Genomic DNA, 25,812 nt, shown 5'->3' with positions numbered 1-25,812 from the left:
TGTAAATTCTTAGAAAGGCCGCAATAAGCCTTTTTCTTCCGCTGTAGGCTCGACCGAAAAAAAGACCACCTCTTGATCCAGTGACCTGGGTAAAAATTATATTCAGTATTGTCAGTTTGTAAAATCTAGGCCAATGTTACACTTAAGCAACGGAAAGGTGTTCTCAGTAACGCCCACACAAACAATTTTTTAAAACATATTTTAATTTCAATGTATTCAAAACACACATTGTCTTCATATGTTGAAATCTTTCTTAAACCTGGGCTATAAACCCATTGGAGAGCATTAGTATCTTGGGACAAATATTTATGTAATTTGTGTCTTGGTTATTTTTTTTTAAGATGTATGTGTACAAAGATCTAGTCAAATATCAAAAAACAGATTAGTGCTGAAGAGGGACACTCAGCACCTAAGGTATTAATGGACTTTATTGACTCCTGAAGCCATGATTACAGTTACCCCACCAATAACTGCTGTACTCGTCCACTAGGCCACTGACAAAATGAACTATTTTATGTATAATACATATTGTAAGAGTTGTCCCGTCATTGGCGTTTTTATTTTGAATGTTGTAAAACAAAGGTGCATTTCTTAAACGTTGCGTAAAGTAACAAAATAGACCTCAACATTTGCTTACACATAGCTATCGTTACTTGGATTTGGGGTTCCTTTAGTCCGGTGGGCCATTTATGTTCAGGGCTGATGATCTTACTAAAGGCAGATCTTTCAGAAACTCTGAAAGTACCAGTCCACTTGGGGGCCTGAGCAGTGATAATCCTACCGAACACAGAGTCCACTCCGTTGAGTTTCACTGGCTGCGGCTTAAGAACGTCTTTCTTGTTTTTGAAGATCCTTGGCTCCGAAGCGTAGTATGGCTGCCGAAGGTTTATTCCAGGATCTAAGATGCTGGTATCTAGAACAATGCTCAGTTCCTGAAAGCAGAGCTGCACCTCTAGATCGGATGGGGTATGCAGAAAGGACTGAGAGGCCTTGAATGGGTGCTTGGTTGACAAAGGTTTGGGTGTTGTACGTCGCAACCATTGAAAGCACTCATCTAGTGGAGTCCATGGTGACCAGAGTTGATATCCGGCCATTTCCACATCTAGAAGAAAATAGTTCCGAATTGAATGTGAGAAAAATATTAAATACTGCAGGCATTGACACTGAATGAGCAATTCACATAAGTCTAAGGGTTGGCAAAATGCATGCTTCCTACCTGCATTGCATAACCTCAGTTATGACTTTGCATCACAAGGTTGGCAGTAAAAATTTACTATTACTTCATGCAATACAGAGCAGCAACCAAATAAACATTTCTACTTGATTCAACGAGGCGTATTTTAGGGTACTAAGCCCTGTCTCCAAATGTTAGTAGATAGAGCTTTGCGTCAAAAACCATGGCTGAGTGCATGGGAGTCCTGATGTCTCATCCATGGGATGCTCCCTTATCAAAGCAGTGCATATCGCTGTGTTGTGTTACTTTTAGGAAAACTTTGGTAAATCCTTAATCAAAAATCAACACATTTCTCCAGTTTGCATCACTTTTAGTGATTTTGCACCCGAGCAAAGTGTTGATAAATTTGGTCATAAATTTAATTAAGTAAAAACAAATACCCATGAATGTAGAAAACAAAGCTATGGTACGTGGAACAATATGGTACGGCTTTTTTTGGTTAGTCTGCTCAGGCATATTAATTTAACTATAGAATAAAACATGTACCCCTCTTGACGCTTATTACATTGCACTGTTCAGAGCTCTTGTTTGTTTCTTGTCCATCTTCCACTTCGAGGCATATTTTATTCATTAGCAACACATTAATAGTTTTAAAGCTTTTGGTGTTCCTTACAAATTTTATACAGAAAATAAAAAAGAGATTTTTTTATTCCATGTAAAATAATGTTATCTACAAGAACTATAATTTAGAATTGTATTTGTCTTTCATATTAGAATTACGCATTAGTGTATGTATTCCATTGGACATTCATCATTGAATATCTATGGCTCTAAATTAAAATACTCAATCTTTGGACCAGGAATACATTTCCAAAAAACCTTTCAAGTAAAATTATTTAAAACCACCATATGGAGTGCTAGAACCTCAGAAATGTAATGCTGCACGTGGATATAAGATTTAGCACTAGTCTACAGACCTCTGGACCCCGACCACAGTTCTGCGACTCCATCGCCGACTTCGTCAGCACACACGCCCTTGCCTTCACGGACTACATCCTGCTCGGGGACCTGAACTTCCACCTCGAGAACAACAATGACTCCAACACCTCCACACTGATCGACAACCTCGGCAACCTCGGACTCAGACAACTCATCACAACACCCACTCACTCCGCCGGCCACACGCTTGACCCCATCTTCTCAGGTAGCACCCACGGCTCCTTCAACCGCACCACTAAACTCCACTGGACCGACCACCACTGCATCCACTTCACCTTCTGGAAACCCACCACAACACCCAGCCGATGCCTCGCCGCAGCTGGGGCAAGATCACTGAGGACCAGCTAACCACCGCCCTCGCCCAGAGCCCACCCGCAGACCCGACCGACCCCGACATCACAGCCCACAACCTCAGACAATGGAGCAACAACTGCGCCAAAACCCTCGCCCCTCTCAAGAAACCCCCCGACACCCAGACCAGCAAGAGAGCCAGCTGGTTCACCGAAGACCTCCAGGCCTCCAAGCGAACCTGCCGAAAACTAGAAAAAAACTGGACCCGCGAAAGAGCACCGGGAAGCTACACAGCCCACCGGAATGCCCCCCGCCGACGCCACCAACTCATCAGAACCGCCAAAAGGACCACCTTCAGAGACTGCATAGACAACAACGCACACAACAGCAAAGAGCTCTTCAGCATCGTGAAGGAACTCTCCAACCCCAGTTCCAATACCAACGACATCCCACCGTCACAAGACCTTTGCGACTCACATCTATCGCAAGATCGCAGACATCCACGACAGCTTCAACGCCGCCATCCCCCCGGCAACCGCCGACACCCCCGCCCTCACGGCCACCACCCGCACCAACCGCCTGCTCGCCTGGACCAACATCACGGACGACGACACCATCAAGATCATGAACACCGTCCACTCCGGATCCCCAGAAGACGCCTGCCCACACCACATCTTCAACAAAGCCAGCAGCACCATTGCACCCCATCTCCGGAAAACTATCAGCATATCCTTCGAGACAGCAACCTTCCCGGAGAGCTGTAAACACGCAGAGAACAACGCCTTACTCAAGAAACCCAAGGCGGATCCCAAGGACCTAAAGAACTTCCGACCCATCTCCCTGCTCCCGTTCCCGGCGAAGGTCATCGAAAAGGCCGTCAACAAACAACTGACCAGCTTCCTTCGAAGAGAACAACATCCTGGACCCGTCCCAATCCGGATTCCGTAGCAACCACAGCACTGAAACTGACCTCATCGCCGCCACCAATGACATCAGGATCATGCTCGACAACGGAGAAACCGCGGCCCTCATCCTCCTGGACCTCTCAGCCGCTTTTAACACAGTCTGCCACCGCACACTAAAAGTACGCCTCCACGACGCAGGATTCCAAGAGAAGGCCCTGGAGTGGACCATCTCCTTCCTCACCAGGAGTACCCAGAGCGTCCGCCTCCCCCCTTCCGCTCCAAAACCACCGAGATCATCTGCGGCGTACCCCAAGGATCATCCCTCAGCCCAACAGTATTCAACGTATGCATGGCACCGCTCGCCCACGTCGCCCAACGACATGACCTAAACATCATCATCTTTGCTGACGACACCCAGCTGATCCTCTTGTTCACCAAAACCCCCAACACCGCCAAAAGCAACCTCAACGAAGGAATGAAGGCCGTCGCAGACTGGATGAGGAACAGCCGTCTGAATCTGAACTCGGACAAGACAGAGGTCATCATCCTCGGGTCCACCCCCTCAGCCTGGGACGACTCCTGGTGGCCGATGGCACTTGGAGCACCCCCTACACCCACCGACCACGCGCAAAACCTGGGGGTCATCCTCGACTCCACACTCTCCATGACAAAGGAGGTCAACGCCGTCTCCTCCTCCTGCTTCAACACCCTCCTCATGCTTCGCAGGATCTTCAAGTGGATCCCCACCACAACTAGAAGGACGGTCACCCAGGCCCTCGTCAGCAGTAGACTGGACTATGGCAAAGCACTCTACGTAGGAGCCCCGGCCAAACTTCTGAACCGGCTCCAACGCATCCAGAACGGATCCACACGCCTGATCCTTGACATCCAGCACCACAGCCACATCATACCCCACCTAAGAGACCTGCACTGGCTCCCCATCAACAAGAGGATAACCTTCAAGCTCCTCACCCATGCACACAAGGCACTCCACGACACCGGACCAGCGTACCTCAACAGCCAACTCAGCCTCTACACCACATCCTGCCTGCTCCGCTCAGCAGACCGCGCCCTCGCCACTGTCCCCCGCATCCGAAGAGTGACTGCCGGTGGCAGATCATTCTCCCACCTCGCCACCAAGATGTGGAACACCCTCCCCATCCGCCTACGGCAGACCGAAGACCTCCTAACCTTGAGGAGACGCCTCAAGACCTGGCTCTTCGAATAGTAGCAGCGTCCCTCCCCCAGCGCCTTGAGACCCTCAGGGGTATGTAGTGCGCTTTACAAATGCTATGATTGATTGATTGATTGAGAGAATAGGACTACAATCCAAAGCCAGATGTGAACAATTTATTTTGGAAAAAGAACAAAAACATCGGGGAAATCAATGCTTTCTCAAATCAAGATCAGCTTACATCTCTTAAATTTAGCATCTAATGGATAATATACGGCACAGCAGACTAACACAAGGAAAATGGAGTAACAACATCTGACAGAAGATACCCATCTCATAAAGGTAGAAGGAGTTAATGGTTTAGAATCAACAAGAAAGCTAAGGTCTAAAATTAAGCTTAGTGAGCTGCTGCATGCTCGAGTACGCTGATGGTGGCAACCTCCCTAAGGCCACCACTTCCAGTGAGAAGCAGAGTGTTGCAGAAGTCCCATTGGCAGAGGAGTCACCCACCTGGGACCTGCTGGATTGCAATGATTAGAGTGTGGCAAACTGCCAGATCCACCTTTACCAGATGGGAAGCCGAAGGAGGTGATGCAGAGAGGCCTTGTTTAACTGGGGCTGGTGGACTTCTGCTTTCTGACCATCAGAGGCCAAGTGGCCTACTTTGAACGTCCCGCAGGGAGCTTTCGCAATGCCCATGGAACCCAACGCATACCCCAACAGGACCTGCAGCTTCACTGCAATTTTTACAGTGGGGAACATAGCGGAAAAGAAGAGATTTAAAGAAGACTTCTTCAACTCAAAGGTACTGCTTCTAGACCTACAGATAAGGACGTAAAGGAGGGCCTTGCTGTGGAGATCTTGACAATTTGGAGACGAGCAGACACCCCTGCATACTGATCTGGGGAACACAGTTGCAATGGGGGACACAGCTGTGCATTGCAGTGAGAAGCTGAAGACCTTAACGAGTAGAATGATGATGGCTGAACTTTTGCTTGAGTCACTAATGGCCCGGGTCAAAATGCTGGAAGGGCATAAATCTGAGCTGGAGATGTTGGTCCGGGCGGGTGGTTCTTCAAGGAAAACACTGCGGCAGCCATGGTACCGCTTGATGAGTACTACAGATGTTGGATAACCTACAGAGGGGTACGTATCTGCGGATCCTGGGTGTCCTAGTAGAAGTACCCCTGAAGGCTTTGTAAGTCAAACTGAGAACCGTGTTGACTGGATTGCTTAACATCTTGCCTAAAGTAGTGAACATGATGGTGAAGAAGACTTTCAGAAGTACCTCTAACTCAAGAAAGCAAACTGGGGATCCTGGTGGCACTGTAATTTTCGTGGTGAACAGCAGAAAGGCCATGAGACGCAAACAGGTGAAATTGGGATATTAAAGTCTGATGTTTTTTTCTGATCTCCATCAGTCTGCATTGCCAAGGGAAAGAGCCCCTGCTGACTAGCAAAATGATTTGGTGGAGAAAGGCCTTTCCACTCAGTGGGTTTCCTCTTAACATTGTGAGATGACCACATGGGGATGAAATACAGCTTTTTTGCAGGTAGTTTTGGCAGAGCAGCGTCAGGATAATTTAAACCTTGGCTGTGGCTGATATGTTTGTGGTGGGGTCTTAGAAAGGTCCGAGGGTACCAGGGACGACTGGCTACCTGAGTGGGGTGGGCCCAGGCGTAGCTTTTCTGTGGGGAAGGCTGAGCTATGGGTTTTAGCTTTTAGGAGATTTTAGGATCTTTCCATCTCTCTCTGTTGATTTCTCAACTGGGACTCTAGTATCAAGAGTGTTTATTGACGTGTTGTGAGTGTAGCAGATAGATGTGTGCTTAATTGAAATTATTGGCACTGGTCAGCTAATCTTAATTTATACATTACCCTGCCCAAAGGTGGTGTGGGTGGTTGTATGCTGTTGTTATGCTTAATAAACACAGTTAATACTGAAATTAAGCTTCGGCTTTGGCCATGTTAACACACTTAAGTACATATTAAAATCGGATTGAACACAATTCATTTAGACAAAATCTTTAAATGTAACTCCATCTTAATCAAATAAACTGTATTGACACTCTCTGAGGTATCCAAAACAAAAGCAGTCTGATTTCGGTGCAATTAAGTCAATGTTGTTAAGAACCCGAAAATTAATTTTTGGTAAAAATAACCGAAGCATAATAGGCTCTGACTATCTTTAACAGTGACAGGCTGTTCTCAGGGCTGGATTGCTTGGACTTTAGAATGTTTACAGCAACATTTCTACTGGGCGAAGTAACAGAACTCAGAAATTACACCTATTGATCATGAAACCAACATTTCTCAAGATTAGCATTGTGGTTGATCTCTTTCAGCCCGAGTATTACCATGTTAATGTATTATGTATGTTTCTTAAAAAAATTGTGAGATAAGGATTTTCAACTAAAAAGACAATAATTAACATCCCAAGTTTATCCTTGAAAATTTGTATGGGATAAAGTACCCCTGCAGTACATTATAAGGATATTGCAAATCACGAGGAGTTCCATGACCATATAGAGCAATGAAACTACTCAAAACAGAGATTCTTGGGAAACAACCATCTCAACGCATGCGTTACGACGCATGCGTTGACATCGCATGCACTTACAACGCACGCGACGGTACGACGCGTGCTTTGTCTACGCACGCCATTACGTTGCATGCTCATTTAGAACGCATGCATTCCCAACGCATGGGATGTAATGGCGGCGCACTGATACGGCCTCCGGGGAACACAGACGACAGGGAGACAACGCTGGAACAACGACGAGACAGGTAAGGAGGTGCTGTTTTGGGGTTGCATTAGGGCTTAGGGCTAGTTGAGGTATAGGTGCTGTTTTGAGGTGGGGGATTAGGCTTACTAGGGCTACTTGTAGAATGGGTGCTGTTTTGGGGTTGCGTTAGGGCTACTAGGGCTACTTATAGAATGGGTGCTGTTTTGGGGTTGCGTGAGTGCTACTAGGGCTACTTGTAGAATGGGTGCTGCTTTGGGGTTGCGTTATGGCTACTAGGGCTACTTAGAGAATGGATGCTGTTTTGGGGTTTCCGTAGGGCTTAGGGCTACTTGCAGTATAAGGACTGTTTTGACCTTTGGGGATTAGGGTTTAGGGTTGAGGTCGTAGTGTAGGCTTCATTTACTGTTTAGTACTTAGGGTTTAGGGAAGGGTTAGCGTGCCATATTCTAGGGTAATGTTTCATAGTTTAACAATTAGGGTTTAGGGTCGGGTGAAGGGAAATGCGCATACGGCAAAAAATTGCTATGTAATAACATGCGGGGTGTCTGTATGCGATGTAACTGTATTTCACATGCATGCCTATACGAATGTGACGTAATGGTATGTGATGTGATTACTCAAGATGTAAGGGCACATGCGATGTATTAATTGCGATGTAAAGGCATGCGATGTGAGTGTTTGCGATGTATCGTCATACCTCCGAGATTCTCTACCACAAGCTTCATCGACTCGCTTCCTGGACGAAATACGGTTATTCTTTTTCTGTGACCCGCCCTTTGCATCCCCCTGGGAGCTGCCGACTGATTTTTTGTTTGTTGGCGTTTACTGTTGCCATTATGCCTCCTGATGTGAGAGAGACTTGGATGCTCCTTCTGTTTCCTCTGGCAGTCCCACGACTCTTACGTTGTTCCTTCGATTGCGGCCCTTTGCGTCTTCTGCCCTACGTTCCAGCGTTGTCACCCTATCCATTAAAGCCTGCATCTGCTGCGCCACATCCTTATGCTCCAGCGCCATTTTCGCAATGTCAAGTTCTGTTTTCTTTACCGTCTCAAATAGCTTCTTGTGTTCGTCTCGCAGGAGGCCAAGTCCCACCGCGACCGTGCTAATGTCCTGGTGTAGGGTCGCTTTTGTGTCAGCTATGGTGGCCAAGATCTGTTGCAGCTGCTGCTGCACTGTGTCATCCAATGTACTTCTCAACGGGTCCTGCGATCCTCCTTCTTGGTCCTGGGGGATTCCCGCTTGGCGTCCTCTAGGCTTACCCATGATTGCCAGAATTCTTCCTGCTCCTGCCGTTGCACTCCCCACACTTCGAGAAGGGCCCTATGCCCTATTTAACGCAACCGGGGCGTGGGGGTGGTATATATAACCCCACAATAGGGGGTACAGATCAGATCACAGGTTGTATCCCTCAGTCACGGTCCATTTGTCAGGGGGTTCAATTCCCCCTGCGTCTCACCCTCAAGCCACACCACCACCTCCGGGGGACCAGCAGAACTTTTATTGTGCCATTCAATAGGGGCCCTGTTCTTCCCAGATGGTCCTTAGCACTCCCAGGGAGCTATTCAGTAAACTTGCATCCAAACGTGTGCAGGCAGCATAGGGGGCCACTCCACCGAAGCGTAATTCCCCAGCCAAGTCTCAAACCCTGCTGTGATCGCTGGGCCCTTTTATAGCGTTGAGCATTCACTCCCAGGTGCCTTCCAGTGGACACCACAGTTTCGCCCTCCTAGGGGCCCAACAATTCCCAGCCACCTCTCCAGCTCAGACTCCTAGCAGGAGGTACACACCAGAAAGCAGGGCTCCCCAGAGAAATCAGCCTCAGAGTCCGGCCATGTCAAAGGGCTGGTCAAGAGGCTCCCAGCGCAGTCCCTCGAAGTGCCCAGTTCCAGAAATCCTCAAAACGCAATCCACTCGCCCTCCTCTGCCGAGGTGCCCGTGGAGGCACCAAGAGCAAGCAACAGCCCCAGTTCTTCCACTAGGCGCCCAGGTAGTCCCCACTCTTGCTCTGGGCTTGTAAGTTCAATGCAGGTCACGCCCCCCTCACCGCCGACAATCAATCAATCAATCAATCAATCAATCAATCAATCAATCAGAGATATTTATAGAGCGCACTACTTACCCGGAGGATCTCAAGGCACTTGGGGGGGGGGGGGGGGGGGGGTTGTGCTGCTACTGCTCGAAGAGCCAGGTCTTGAGCTTCTTCCTGAAGGAGAGGTGGTCTTGGGTCAGGCGTAGGTCGGTCGGGAGGGAGTTCCAGGTCTTGGCGGCCAGGTAGGAGAAGGACCTTCCTCCTGTTGTCGTTCTTCGGATGCGGGGGACGGCGGCGAGGGCGTGACTGGCAGATCGGAGTTGGCGTTTGGGAGCGTAGAAGTTGACGCGGTTGTTGAGGTAGCTCGGGCCTAGATCGTGTAGGGCTTTGTGTGCGTGGGTGAGGAGACGGAAGGTGATTCTCTTGTTGACGGGGAGCCAATGCAGGTCTCTCAGATGTCCGGAGATGTGGCTGTGTCGTGGGATGTCGAGGATGAGTCTGGCTGAGGCGTTCTGGATCCGCTGGAGTCTCTTCTGGAGCTTCGCGGTGGTTCCGGCGTAGAGGGCGTTGCCGTAGTCCAGTCGGCTGGTGACGAGGGCCTGGGTGACCGTCTTCCTGGTCTCGGTGGGGATCCACCGGAAGATCTTCCGTAGCATGCGCAGGATGTTGAAGCATGACGAGGAGACGGCGTTGACTTGTCTGGTCATGGAGAGGGAGGAGTCCACCACACTCAGCGCTCCTCTGATAGCAGGCAAACTTCTACTCCAGGTCAGGGGGAGTGAGTCAGAACCTGACCCCTCTCTGCTCTTCAATTTCCAACCCCGGCCAACTGCCGCCTCCCGCAGTCAGATGAGCTAATACCAGCGCACCCACTGGACTCTTAGCACTCTCAGTGCAGCGCTCAAACCGCCTCCGCCATCTCCGCTCTCAGTGACCCTCTCTCCGCGGCCATTCCGCGTATGCACCACACCTCAGAGCCGCTTCTCGGCTCACTCTGGGTCCCAGCTGGGGAGCTTCTCCCGCATTCAATTAAGAATCTGGGAGCCGCGGAAGTCGCGTCCCTCGCACCATCCACAGCTATCCGCAAGACTTCGGGCAACAAGCAGGTCTCCAATGCGCAGTGAGGGGGAAGAGGGGAGTCAGGACCAGGCTGCCCTTTAGCATCCTGTGCCACCTACCCCCGTCCGGTCGACAGCCGATTCTCAGGCCGTGACGCTTCTACACGATTTCCTCTGCTGGGCTCGCCACACACATGCAACAGCGCTCTGATCCCCGCAATGGTCTTCTTGCTCGACCTCTTTGTGATCGCTGCCATTTTGTTGATTCCCGGCCTCACAGCTCCGCAGTCCATTACTTCAGCAAACTCAGTCGGATAGCTCCTCTTGTCCCTTCCGATCCTTGCCGCTGGTGCCCAGCCACTTTAGAGGGCTCCACGGCACAAAATTCCACTACGGCTGATCGTGCGATCAGGTAACAGAGGGGCTGCCGCAGAGCACTCTGCTCACGCAACGGCCATCGCGGCTAGCCAAGCCACCCCCCCCCCGTGGCGAGGGACTCATTATGCCTATTTATTATCCGGCATTGTAAATGGATTACTAATAAAAATGTTGATATGTTTCTAAAATCTTTATTTTGATATGCCTGTGTCCTTAGGCCAGCTCCCAGGGTGTATACAATAGCGACGTAATGCGCTTGATATCTATTGTGGTAGAGAATCTCTGTTTTGAGTAGTTTTACTTTTTCCCTGATTATTCTCTACCCCATTCGTCTCAGGGGCCCCCTCTGTTTGAGTGGTCATATAGAGCAATGAACCTGAAGGCCAAGGTTCTTTATAAGGTTTATAGGGCTATGGAACTCCGAGGTGACTTGCAATATCCTTATAAAATATGGCAGGGGGACTTTATCCTATATAACACATGGTCACCCCTTCACCTTTTCCACAAACCACTTAAAACCTTGGTGCGTAGCTCTTTCATATAAAAGAGTAGGCATATTTGCAAGCATGAAAAATAAAATTAAAACCTCTAGTGCAAAATTAAACAGATGAAAAACATGTTAGATATTTGTTGCAAACAGATACTAAAAACAGTTCAATACAAGTCACTTTTTTAAACAAAAAAAAGCTGCAGTAGCTCAGAATGTGTAGAGACATGCAGAAATATCCTAGCGTTTTGCTAAGGAAAGCAAAACAATAAACATGTTCTCTCTGCTTGTCATTGTAAGCTTGAAGAATAGAGCAGAAGAAAGAAAAGCAAGGTACTGTTTTGTTGCTTTAAACAGCTGCTTCAATTATGCTAAGTGACCTGACCTGCTGGCTTTGGCAGCAGGCATTATGATATCAGAACTCGACTGCAATAACTTATAGTAGTCGAGTTCCGGCATCTTTTCTTTATAATTGGCAACTGGGTGCATCACAACTCACCCATTATAAAGAAATGAGAAACTGGCATTTATACAGGGATTACAGAATCTCATGTATTATATTGTATGAAATGCCGAAATGCTACAGTGGCATTACACAAGCCGTAAATCAAAATCATGTATTGTGCATGCTCTAATCTTGTCTTCAATGGAATCTTCCACTCATCTCCTTCTTTGATACACAGGAGATTATAAACTCCGCACGGGCTGCGGAAAAGGTACACTGACCTATCTACACTCAGCGCAAGATGCTTTCTCCTAGCTGGCCTTCTTCTTTGTAGTTTCTCCCCACTTGTTCTTCAACACATTATTCTTTTGGCTGGTTGGTCTCCAGCAAGATTTCCCTGAACTACTAAGGGCATGGAGAACAATTGCAAACTTTCACCAAGATACATTAATCAGAGCACTACACACAAATCCAGTGCAGCACAGATACGGTGTTCAGGTTCGAAGGCTGTTCCAGCAACATCGCTCTGCCCTGTTCTTTCACACCTACTTTTACCCCGGGCACGGCCGGACTGGAAACAGAAATCAGCCCTGGAAATTCTGCACGATTGGGCGAGGGGGGGCTACTGAGAAGCACCATTGCCGCTTTTGTTATTGGGGCCCTATATTGAAGCACTGCTGCAAAACCGACCCCCAGTATGGAAACCCGCCCCCACTCTTCCTGTCCACTGGGAAAACACCCGGTGCCCACTATGGCCAGTCCGGATCTGGGTGAGGGAACTGTTGTATTTTTGATGGTGGAGCTTCAGCTGGTTCTGTGATTGGTAATAAGTCACCAGGGGCAACACATCCATCAGCTTGCGATTGTTGGAGTCTTGTCAAATGTAGGATGGGTCTTGCAATGCAGGGCTTAGTGGCCATTGTCAGGAAAAATCTTCAATGACTCCTGGGTGCTGGGAGCAAACTCCCAATCAGACAGGTCACTGCTATTTTGTTTCACTGAAATACAACTCTGCTTCAGGTGTTTCAGAAATACATTTTCACCAAAACACAACACAATGGAACATCTTTCAGCAAACATGCCCCACCAGGTCAGATGCGAACTTTAGAGAAAGCAGGTTGGGTTCTGCATGCTCAGAATGAGCCCTGAAGTCATCTGTTTATAGGACAAAAAGTATGGCAATGAAATTACTTAGTAGGTTATAGCATTATCTGGGGGTGAGGTTCACTTCAACCATAACTATAGCACCCTAGACAATAGGGCACTACAATACAAATGCAAACGGGCCCTCTGGCCAATATCCTGTTTTGAAAGATCAGTCTGATTTTCTGCATGCATTTACCTTAGTTACCCTAGGCAGAGCAGCTTAGGGTCAGGTCGATAAAGCAAGTCAATGCCTGTATACCCTGTTCTTCTTGTTTGCATGGGAGCAAACACAGAGAGGTTTTGTCGGACCTCCTCAGTTTTTGGGTGCGTGGTAAAATGGGAGGAAGCTGACCTGTATCTTTATCAGTGATTTGACTTCCCTTTAAGAAGGTTCAGACGTGGTATGGAATCTCACTGAATGGGCGCTGGTGTGAGCCGACAGGAGATGGCGCTGGTGTGAGCATTTCCTTTCCTAGCCGCCACGCCGCCCGCCGCACGAAGGTGCTCCGATCGGTCAGTCTCTGCAATCGGCTAGCAGACCTAAGCCGAAAGCAAAAGACTTTCACCTGGCAAATGCTTGCGGCAGTCTTGCTATCAGCTACACCCGAGCTCTGGACGCCTAGAGTCTCGGCTCATGTTTGGAGCGGGTTAGGAGGAGTTAAAATCATGTGTCTGGGTCTCTGTGGTGCTGTGCTTTAACTGCAACAGGGGCACTGCTACAGGCAAGGGTCGATCTGCTGCTGCTGCTCTGTCAGAGGGGGTCCAAGTGCATTTGGATCTGCTCGGCAGTGGTGGTGGAAGCAGAGGAAGGGCGGCAAAAACCTTGAAGAGAAGGAGCAGCAACGAAATGACTACCCGCGGTCAGAAGACCCTTAAGTTAAAGGCCACTGCAACCCATGAGGAGACGGGGATAAAGAAAAGGACAAAGTGGAAAAGACGGATAGACCGGACCCTTCACCTAAAGGTAAAAGGGATGCAGGGGTAAACAAAACAAATATGGGGAGGCTTGGAGGCGCAACTTGCTCAAAAGAGAACTGTGGGAAATACGGGAAGCTCTCCATCTAGTGCCAGAAATTTTACTATCCTTAAAAATACACCCACCCCTGCTTCAATTGAACTAAGTAGCCCAGACGAGGTCCTTTCAGAACAAGGGGACATATGGTTTCCCCTGCAAACTGCACAAAGTGCTATGATTGTACTTGGTGGAGGGGAGCGAGATAGACTGGACACCAGAGCTCAATCTCTGTGGTCAAGATACTGTCCCTGCTATTACTGCTGTCACTGCTATTGATACCATGGCTCCCTCTATCGTCACCACTGCTCTTGCCACTGCTACTGTCACTGCTATTACTGCCCCTGATTGCGAGGTTGGAAGAACGACTCTCTGGATGAATAAAGAGGTTGAGGAGAATGGCCCTGAAAACTCAAACCCTAGGCCAATAGCTCCACAGACCCCAGACCTAGTAAATGAAAATGTTTTCTCTGTCTCAGACGGATCCCCATCTGGGACTGACAATGAGCTAATGAGCTCAACAGCAACCAGCAAATCTGAAGGGGAGACAGACGACTCTGCTCCCTGAACTATCAAACAAAAAAAAGCACGAAGCAAAAGGCGCAGACAGCTGAAGTGGGATCATTCAGACCTACATGAGCTAACAAGGCGCAAGCCCTCAGCTAACCATCGAAAATCCGCCTGAACCCTCTTTAGCATCAATCCTTGCATCCATCAAGCAGTTCCAGGAAGAAGTCAGAACAGATAGCCTCGCCGCGAAGGGAGCTTCCAAAAAACTCCATGGTGGAATCAGGAAATTAAACAAAATCTGCACTGACATTGGCGACCGGGTCTCAATGGGTAAAGGGCGAACAGAGACCCTTGAAACTGAAGTTTCTCAAGTAAAAGAACAAGGCGCATCCCACGAGGCCTGCCTCACTGACATGATGACCAAGCTGGAGGAGCAGGAAAACAGGCTACGGCGGAATAATCTGAGTCTACTAGGGATACCGGAAGGTGTGGAGGGAGACGACCCTAGAGGGTACATTGTAAAACTACTTCGGACCGCCTTCCCATCGCAGATGAGTTGTAATTGGGATCAGGAGATCCAAAGGGCGCACCGCTTTCCATTTAATTTGAAGCAAAAACGAGACGGTAGCAAATTTGGAAACGAGAAACCTAGAACTATTTTGTTTTTTGGGGGGAATTTTCTTTTAAGACAATTAATATATGATTAGGCCAGGCATTATTCCCAGAAAGAGGCAGATGGAATTAAGTTCTTCGCCAAACCAGACTTCAGCCAAGCAACAGTCGAGCGAAGATGGCGACTGCGCCAAATGATTACTCCCTTACAACAACAAGGTGCCAAAGTTTTCCTGATGAACCCGGCAAGGTTGAAAGTGATTTTTGAAGGATCGACTCGGGTTTTCTTATCAGAGATTAAAGCTGGAGAGTACCTAAAAGAAATAGTGGGGAGAAAGAGAAAATGAAGCAGGAAGGCCATGACTTCGGGATGACTTCTGGCTGAACTTCCCAAAATGTAAGCTTCAATATGTCAGGGGGACTTGACTGACGATTTTCCTAACTTAAAGGGGAAGCATCGAATTTGGATGCTTACCTTTTTCTTTTCCACATATGAAATTATTTGTATTTTTTTCTTTTCTCACTGGAGGTAGTTAGGCTAGCTAAATCTCTGTGATTAAGGGATTAAATACGGAGCAGGGTGGTGGCTGGGGGTCTCACACTCGCTTTCCATCATTCAGGGTTTCCTTGACTGTCTATTTTTGGGGGTGTGGGGGTGGGGGAAGGGTGATTGGGTCCATACTAAATGCTTTGGAGCTAAAGGTTAAAAGGCTGGCGCTACCCTTTCTAAATATATTTAATGCTATATTTTAGGAAACACTCATACTTGCAATATAGGAGAGCAGGATATGAGGCTCTGTGGGAGGGATTGGGGACGGGGTTGGTGGGGGCACGCGGTATAGGGTTGGGGAGGGCTGGTGGGGGAGGCGGTCGCGGGAAGTGAAGGGGGACCTGGCTATTGAGGACCACATATAGGTTATTATGTAGGGTATCACTAGAATAAAAAGCAATGAACTCACAAAACAAGCTTCGAATTGTTTCGCTAAATATTTGTGGGTTGAACGATTCATTGAAGAGACAGAAAACCGCGCTGACACTACGACTGATGGGGGCAGATATACCATGTCTCCAAGAGACTCACATCGAAGGGGTTCAGAAATCTTTGCTGAATTCTTTAGGTCTTAAACTTATTGGGGCAACTTCGCAGGGTGTTCGGGTAAAGGGGGGTCGAGATTCTGGAGCTTAAAACATTACCATTAGTAGTGAATCAGGTTAAATCTGATACATTAGGGAGATGGGTTATGGCGAGGTGTTCTTTATCTTCTAATCTTGTATTTACGATCTGTTTGATCTATGCTAGTAATTTAGACGATCCAGGGGTGATCAATTATGTGTATGAAGAGTTAGCGCATTGGCCACTCCCATTAAGGTTCAGGTCTCCCTATGTGGAGACCTGAACCTAAATTTGCATAGTACCTGGGACGTAGGTAATTCTTGGAGATACGAAGGAAGAAAACCTAAAGTCTTTCGGGCCCTCCTTAATCTAATAAACATGCATGGCTTAAAGGATGTCTGGGCTTATTCAAAGCCTGACCAGAACGGCTTTACTTTTTTCTCAGCTCCTCACTTGCCGCTAGCTAGATTGGACTATTTTTTTTGTTTTATCTGCTTTAATACATGATTGTTCTATTGATGTCGCCCGACTATTTTCGGATCACAATCCTCTTATTTTAAATCTAGAGGGCTGGGTCAACCAGGGACTAAGTTCGAAATGGACATTTGAAAAGACTCTGCTATACGATAGTAACTACCGAGAATATAAGGCTGGCTGGATAAGGGAATTTTTTAATATAAATACTGGGACTGCATCTGCAATGGTGGTTTGGGATACTCTTAAGGCAGGTATAAGGGGGGAGACATTACGCTTTTCAATTAGAAAGATTAAAAATGACAAAACACAAATTGATCTACAAAGGCAGATGATGGAAGCAGAAAAAAAATTAGTACATGCGGTTCAGGGAGGTCTAGGAATAGAATAGGCACAAACAATGGTGGTGGTTACCAAATCAGAGATGGGGACTGTTTTAGCAGAGACAATAGCTACTAAATGGGCAGCATAGAGAGAGAAATGTTATAAGTGGAGCGAACTTATTGGTCTTCAGCTCGTCATGTCTACTAGACAACAATTAACTGCAAACACTATCACCTCCAATAATACAGACACTGAAGGGATAATCAAAGATCCTAAAAAAATAGAGGTAGCTTTTAGGAATTTTTACGAGAAGCTATATCTAGAAGAGATAAGAGGATCACCTGAAAATATAGGTATTAAGATTAGAGAATATTTAGAGGGGATACTGACAGCTAAATTGAACGTTGAGACACACGATGTATTGGAAAACTCCCAGTCTGGGAGGAGATCGCAGCTGTATTGGCCAGCCGCCAGGATGGCAAAGCCTCTGGGATGGACAGTATACCAATAGAATACTATAAAATCTTCTCAGGCAAATAAAAGATCTCTTCACGAATGTAGTAAGATCCATATTTGAAGGGGCCTCTCCACCGAATTCCTGGCCATCAGCTAAAATCGTGCTATTTCCCAAGAAGGGTAAATCACCCCTGGAGATGGCATCTTATAGACCCATAACATTAATTAACTCAAAAAAAAATTCTAAAGTTATTGCCATGAGAATATCTTCAAATATCGAGCCATTAGTATCCAGGTGACAGCACGGATTTTTACCAAAAAAGGCACCACAGAACATGTTCGCCGTACCATCACTTTATTTGACGCCGCAGAGGTGACAGGAGACCCTATCTCATTAATTCTTTTAGACGCTGAAAAGGCCTTCGATCAGGTCTCCTGGAAATTTCTCTGGGCTATCATGCGGCAGTTCGGCTTTCGACCGAGAATGATTCAGGCCTTCAAGCATTGTACCAGAACCCAACAGCCAAAGTATTTATTAATGGTCAGCTTTCAGAACAAACCAAGATAACAAGAGGAACAATGCTGTGTCCCTGCTCGCCTCTACACTTTGCCCTCCATATCGACCCCCTGATAAGAAGAATTGAAGCTAACCCCTCAATTCTGCCAGTGAGTAGGTTTGGCATAGATACAAAGATCATGGTTTATGCCGATGACATAGCCATAATAACCCCGGAACCTGAGTCAGCTATCAGGGCTCTGGAGCAAGAAGCTAAAGAATTCGGACTGATCTCTGGCTACGCCCTGAATAGAACGAAAATGCAGATTGTTGTCAACAAAAAAATAACCTGGGTAGACAATAGAATTACTAAGAAAGAAACATATTTAGGAGTCAATATTGTCTCGGACTTAGATACTTTGGTGGCTGTAAATTTGACCCTCTGGCCACTGACATTAAGAAATCACTGAGGAAAATTGACAACTTGCATTTAACTATTGTGGGAAGATGCAATGTTTTAAAAATGACGTACTTCCCCAAACTACGTACAATTCCGCTTGTTTTTAACAGTCGCATACTCTTAGTGTTTGAACAAATTCTTTCTCAGTTCATTTGGGCATATACACAGCCGAGAAGGGCCTTCATTTTTCTTTCTTTATCTAGGGAAAGGGGAGGATTGGCTCTTCCCAATCTAAAATTATATTATTGGGCTGCCTCCCTACAACACTTCCGTGAACTAATGTATGAGGATCGCACCCTAAGCCCATCAGGCTTGCCTTCTCCCTATCTCTTACTTCTAGGAGGAAATGTAAGGGGGTGTCTGTGGCGCCATTTGGAATCCAGTTATTACAAGCGAGTTAGATTTAAGACGATGATTAGTGCTTATCAGGTCTTTTGTAATATTCGCAAAGTATTTGGAATTGCCAAGTTGAATCATTATACCCCCATGAGAAACAATGATAATCTGCCATTAATATTTAAAAACGCATATCGTCAACAATGGTATCTGGCGGGCATTAGTAGACTAGGAGACTTGTACAGTGCTGGCCGTATTCGGTCATTCAAAGAGCTGGAATCTTGTTATAATTTGAATAACAATCAGACATTCCAGTACAATGCTATTAAGAGTTATTTAGTAAATAAAACTGGGAGGTCCGCTGGGTTTGCAGTGGTAGGTCTTATAGATAAACTGCTTGGCGCTTATTTACTGAGGATAGGAGACATCTACTGCATATTGAATGAACAACGACCAGATGACCTAAGTAAAATAAACGCTAAATGGCAGTTGAAATTAAATAATCCATCTAATGCCTTTTGCTCTGCCTTGGGCCTAGCACAAATATATCTGTTATCCCCTAAACTACAAGCCCAATTCTATAAGACAGGATATTTTATGTACATAACCCCTAGTAGGATCGCCAAATGGGCAACCGGTCCTGGAACTACTTGTCCACGTTGTACAGATATATAGTGCGGATTCCGTGCATATGTTCGCTATTTGCCCTAAACTTGAGCCGCTATTGAAAGAGGTACAATTGTTTTAAGTAGAATCCTCTCTTCAGATATTCAACTCACGCCAGCTACTATCATGTTAGGGCTATATGACCGGCTTGATCCCAAGGAAGGGCTCATTGCTGTTTGTCGCAATGACCATTTTGCGGATATGCATCGCTATGCACAGGAAAGATCTGAATCCTCCGTCTTTTGGTCAATGGCAAGCCAGATTACTTGCCACTTATAGGTTGGAGAGAGCAATTTATGCCAGAAAAGGAAGAAGGGCAAGAAAAGAGGGCCTGGTGGTTTGGGATCCTTTGACTAGATGGCTCGACACTTTGAACACTTTTTCCCTTTTTTTTACTTCCTTGGCCTTCCCCCGCCCTCCTCTTTCCCCCTCCCCCCCGGCTGTGCCTCCCCCCCCTGCTTTCCGCTGCCCGCTGCTTGCTCTCGCCCTCCTCCTATCTGTTTTTCTTTTTGACGCTTCTATGTCTCTGCGCTCCTTTGCTAGATAAGACAACTTCTTTCTTTTTTGTTGCTACTGTATAGGTAATGCTGAAATTTGCATTCACATCGAATGATTGCGCCTTAAAGCTTGTAAATATAATATGCTTTTTCTACTTTTTGGACCCGGGGTAGGGAGATGCTGTTAAAAGATGAATAAACTGATTTTGTAATGTGTTGATAAAGCAAAAAAAATGTTTTAAAAAAGAAGGTTCAGACGTCCACAAGTGGTCTCCTAGACCTTTCTACAGCTTCATGGACCTTGGACACCATCCTTCGAGATGCCTTAATGCTGTGACATCAAGGAGCACATTTGTTCATGTTGAGGTTAAGGCACTCATTTGGTGAGACCGCCAGAGATGGTGGCTTCTGAGCAAGGGGGTAACTTTATGTCAACCTATAGATTGGCACTACGAGATGAGTGTCGTGTGAATTACTATCTTTCTCTTTCATACCACTCTGAAGCAATATGTTAATTGGGAATTTTATCAAAAAGCAGAAGAGAATGATGGGTGTCTCGAGAAGAAGAATCCTGCTACCGTGCTTGAGGTTGCATTTCTAGAGATGCCATAGAAAGGAGTAGATTTCGGCTCATTCAAATTTCTGTTTGATGGCGATAGGACTTAATGTTACTGGTGTCATCTGACTCATTTTATTATTTTGGTTGACTGGGTAAGTTTTCTTGTTCCTGTACAGGAGACTCCTCTCACGTGCATTCAGGCTATTGCTCTACATTGTTCGGATGCTGCTCACCAGCAAGCTTGTAGACTATTGGGTGGTAGCGGTACACACCAAGTGGTACACCCTTTATCATGTGTGACTATCCTTCCCATATCCTAGCCATGACTTGACTAACAATTGGTGGCAGCTGTCCTGAAACAGGCCTTTTTAATAGCATCTTAGTGAGGAGATTCCACTGGTCCTCGAAGACACTCCTGTGTATAAAAGAAGTGTGTGAGTTATAAGCATGGGCAGAAAATCCATTCCGCTCGCAGATTTTGCGGATTTTCGGTAAATTCACAATCCGCCAACTCTCGCGAATTTACAGAAAATCCGCAAATTCGCACGCAGCGGATTTTTTTGCTTGGTGATACAATATTGTGGCGTCCGTCATTCAGCGTTTGCCGAGTTGTTTTTCTCGATATTTTGCGAGTGCTGCGCCATTTTGGATCTTGCTGCGGGATCCTGCGGGAGTTTGGCGACGCATCACGAGAGTTCGCAATTGCGAACATGTAAATGCGGCGGGCAGCAACAATCTCACACTCGCGAAATTACAACATTTGCAATTCTGCACAAGAAATCCACCAGCAAGCAGCATAAACCTTCTGAAAATGATGATTTTTATCAGAATAACTCCTTCGGTTGACATTTGCCTGCACTTTTTTTTGCAAGGAGTCCATTTTTGGGGTGGGGGGTGGGAGGAAGGAAGTGCCCCACAGAAAAACAAGTTTTGCAAAACTGAAAGCACTCAGCAGGTGCAAAAGTTCAAAAGTTCAAACTCATCATTAGTAACCATTCCCTGTAGTGCTGCCTGAGGGGCCCCTCCAGAGTTCAGTTGCCTACTTGCAACTATTCTATGACCCTGCTCTGGCCCTCACAGCAGGCTCATAGAATAGCTACAAGTAGGCCACAAAGGTCCTGGGGAAAAAAATTGCACTGCAACAGAAAGCAAATTGCAGATAAGGAAGCAGGTGCCAGACAGGAAGTTTAAATTCAGTGACACATTAATCAACCCCAAATTAATTAATGTCATTTGAAGCAGGGCAGGTGTGCTTGCTTCCCCCCCCCCCATAATCTACAGTGATGAACCAGAAATTAATTCATGTCAGTTGAAGCAGGGCAGGTGTGCTTGCTTTTCCCCCCCATAATCTACAGTGATGAATCAGAGGGTGGCAATAATGTACCAGAGGATGGCATGGGTGAACCAGAGGATGGCAGTGGTGAAACAGAGGGTGCTGTGAACCTGTGATGATGAACCAGACGTAGAAACAACAAAGTCGCGACCTTTGCGAGCCGACAAGTAAGTTCGCAATTGCGAACTGGTACAGTCCAGCCCAAACTGCCAAACCATGGGGGTGAGTGTCTGAAAAGTTTCAGCAGTCCGTCCATTATCTCCTTGTGTTTGCTTTGTTTTCCCTAAGTTGGCAGGGTATGCCCAGACGTGGGTCCCTTGCTCACTTTGCCACTGGATTCAATCTAGCCTGGCTGATAAAGGGTGTTACCCAGAATCCGGTCCCAGGGTGCTTCTTTCTGGTTCAGGGAAGACCTGCCTTGGCAGTTCAGGCTGGACTGTTCCCATGAGGCACAGGGTCAACACTGATTTGCATATAGCTGGGTCTGAACTGAGGTTGCAAAGTGAGCTAAAGAATGATGATGATTCAACCCAGATCTGTGATTGGGGGTGAGTGTCTGAAAAGTTTCAGCGGTCCGTCCATCATCTCCTTGACTTTGTTGTGTTTGCCCGGAGTTGGCATGTTATGCCCAGACCTGGGTCCCTTGCTCACATTGCCACTAGATTCAAGCTAGCCTGGCTGATGAAGGGTGTTACCGAGAAACCAATCCCAGGATACTTGTTTCTGGTTCAGGGAAGACCTGGCTTGGCAGTTCGGGCTGGACTGTTCCCATGATGCACAGGGTCAAGACTGATTTACATATAGGTGGGTCTGAACTGCGGAGTGAGCTAAAGAATGATGATGGATTCAACCCAGATCTGTGATTGGTGGTGAGTGTCTGAAAAGTTTCAGCGGTCCGTCCATCATCTTGTGTTTCCCATTGATGTGTTGCACAATTTTTCAGTTGGTTGTCTTGTGGCTGAGTGTTGGGATAGCTTGGTTTTCTTTAGGGAAAAAGGCAGGAGCTCTTGTTTGTAATGGGCTGTGGATGCAGGAAGGGACTTACTGTTCACTGAGTTTCTGTTTTTTAGTGTTTTTGAGTGGCCAATTGGTGTTGCCTTGTAGAGTGATACACTGCAACGTTTTGAGAGTGCTTCATAACTTCAATGGTAGTCATACATTTGATCTGTCCTATTCCCTGTAGGTTCCCATGCACCTATCTCCTCTCACTACAGCCATTTTATAGCCATGTGTATGCACCTGGTTTAGATTCCCTTAATTTTCAAAGGAGCTGACACTTTCTTTAAGTCCACCTGCCCAGGAGCAAGCAGGTTGCAGCATGTCAGCGTATTCCCTGTGAGATAAAACACATGAACAAAGTGTTGCTGTAAAGGGCATGGCTATAAGTATATACAAATGAGATTGACTGCCTTTGCAAATCGTTTTAGCTTTGGAATGTTTCTTTTTTTTAAGTTGTAATCAATTTCTATTATGATATAAATGGATTTTAAATATATGATGAGGCTTGTATTGTTGGGCTGTAATTTCCCACATGATTTAGTATTACCTAGAAATATATTTTTTAATGAATGTGCATGCTTTTTAGGTCTCGCTGAGCCAATGCGGATGTGTTGCTCTGTGTGAGTTAAGTAAGGGGCTTTTGAAAATGCTCCCAAAGTCTGCAGGCGGATCGGGTACAGCGCATGTGCGCCGCGAGCGCGCGCCATTTGTCCGCCTGCAGCCTTTGGGAGGACTTTCGCGGCCGCTTTGATGTTCTCAGTGAGCCGCGTGGCCACTGAGAACATCAAAGCGGCCGCAAAACTATCATATGCTAACACCCTGGAGTTTGACCTTTAAACTCTAGTAATATGTGTGTGAGCGGAAGTTTATTACTACATTTGCTTCACATTGGTGGCTTTATTCGCCACTTTTGTTTTCACAGGTGTGTCATGTGTAACCACACTCACTCACAAAACGTCCATTAAAGGAAATTATGTTTTTTTAACGAAAATCAGAAAGTATCCAACATGATGTTTATAAAAATCCCTTAAACGCTTCAGGTGAGGAGGAGACGCCATGTCTCTGCTCAATCACCTAACACACCGGCATTTGCAGGAGATATAATTGCTTGCTTGCTGCATCTCTTTTAGTACAATATCTGCTATGGGCACGGTCCGAGCAGGAGGAGAACAGCTGGCCCTGCAGTGACATTACAGGCCATCTTCAGCAATCCACGACTGCTCGGTCTTCGTCTTAAGGCGCTGCTTTCAAGGAACGCTTATATCTTCTAGAGAAAAAAGCTATAGAAATCCCAATGTTGTCATGGTTTCCTAGAGGGCTTCATTGGATTATTACCATGATAAGGCTGGCCGCTTGTTCAGGTGTTAGACGCATCAGCAGTACAGTCCTACAGCAGACCTTTCAGTAACATCATCCCACAATACTAGTATTTAATGGTCCTTTGCCGTACTATACAAACGCTCTTGCATTATTAACCTCCTGCAAGTAAATCCCAGCCCAGCACCTGCTGTCAGAGCCCAACCTGCACACAGCCAACTAACTATGCGGAAACCAGGCAACGTGACAGGTCAGTACACTGCGCCTGACGTCTTCGTGCCCCTCTTATGCTCGCCACAGCACAAGGAAGTACGGACTAGTCAGTTTCTGCTGCAGCTGGGGTAGGTTGAGCGAAGCGTCAAGCTTCTTAACGCAAGTAATAGTAAAATCCAGTGATACAGAACTTCTCTTTTTAAACAGTAAACTCAAATTGTAATTTTTTTATGCACTATTCTGCTTTTATGATAATGACTTTTTATCGAAATAAAGCTTTTTGACTTGACTTGACTTGTAAAATGTAATTTCAGGGAATTGTTGGCTGTCAGGTTTGGCTTTGTTTATGCATCCGCCCAGCACCTTAAAGCTTCAGTTTTGGCAACACTGTGTTTGTGTACATGTACATCTATCTATCTAACTATGTATCTTTCTGTCTGTCTGTCTATCTATCAATCTATCCATCCATCACCCAGTCATCTATCTATCTGTCTATCTATTGATCCATCACCCAGTCATCCATCCATCTATCTGCCTACTTATTTTGCTATATGTCTGTCTATCTACCTACCTATCCATCCATCGATCACCCAGTCATCTATCTATCTATCTATCTATCTATCTATCTATCTATCTATCTATCTATCTATCTATCTATCTATCTATCTATCTATCTATCTATCTATCTATCTATCTGTCTGTCTATCTATCTAGATGTCTATCTATCTAGATGTCTGTCTGCCTGTCTGTCTAGCTATATAGGTGTGCAGAGTGTTTATGCTACATGTTATTTGTTACCATTGTTGAGTTTGGTGAGGCAACGTCTTTAGTGAGTCATAATGCCCCACCCCTCCGTCGAGCATTATACTCTGTGCATCTACATCTTTGGATTATGCCCGGATAATATTTATAAGTACTTGTTTTACCAAAAGGCATTTAACCAAAACCAAGATGCAAGGATTAAAATTAAAGCAATGCGGTAAAATCACATTAAAGACACCTCACCTATAATGAAAGTTGTTTTGTTGTGAGTAGTAAGAAGTATTTTCCTGGTGCCTTTATTGCTATACTCTTTTAATCAACTCAAATCTGATCCTTATACTGTACTAATAAATGTGTGTTTAATAGTACAGGTGCTCTTAATAACGTGTTACAGGGCCATTTTTATTTTCATTGCAATGACATATGTGTGTGTGTATGTACAAATATAATAATAATCAAGGGGAGAATGGATCACTTGTCCTGTGAAATTAGGGTCGTGGTCAGATTGGAACCAATTAGAAAACCCTCATAAAACGTACACAGGCTGCTGGGGGTATATCTTGATTCTCCGCCTCAGTGTAACGTTACAGCATCATCATAGGGTTCTTTGATAGTTTGTATGCTTTCCTCCACCCGGGTGGAGGACAGCATACAAACTATCTAAGAACCCTATACACGTAACGTTACACCGAGGCGGAGAATCAAGATATACCGCCACCGGCCTGTGTACGTTTTATGTGGGTTTTTTAATTGGTTCCAATCTGACAAAGACCCTGATTTCACAGAACACTGTGCACTCTTGGTCTGTCAGTATTTCCCCATTTCTGCACAATTTCTC

The 25,812-nt window shown here is 46.1% G+C and overlaps 1 protein-coding gene across 1 annotated transcript in view; it reads right to left on the bottom strand.

Annotated features, from left to right (window-relative positions):
• Nucleotides 1–265: 265 nt before the first annotated feature.
• The window catches only part of FANCD2OS (FANCD2 opposite strand), a 42,889-nt gene continuing 17,342 nt past the window's right edge, over nt 266–25,812 (bottom strand). Inside the window, exon 2 of the mRNA XM_086936810.1 lies at nt 266–1,102. Within this exon, the coding sequence (XP_086792936.1) occupies nt 558–1,094 (537 nt within the window). The 5' untranslated portion in view covers nt 1,095–1,102 and the 3' untranslated portion in view covers nt 266–557. The remainder of the gene's footprint in view (nt 1,103–25,812) is intronic.

Source organism: Lissotriton vulgaris, chromosome 9, assembly GCF_964263255.1.
Source record: "Lissotriton vulgaris chromosome 9, aLisVul1.2, whole genome shotgun sequence".
Classification (NCBI taxonomy): Eukaryota; Metazoa; Chordata; class Amphibia; order Caudata; family Salamandridae; genus Lissotriton; species Lissotriton vulgaris.
Note: the sequence above shows the minus strand (reverse complement) of the source record. Positions and strands in the feature narration are given on the sequence as shown.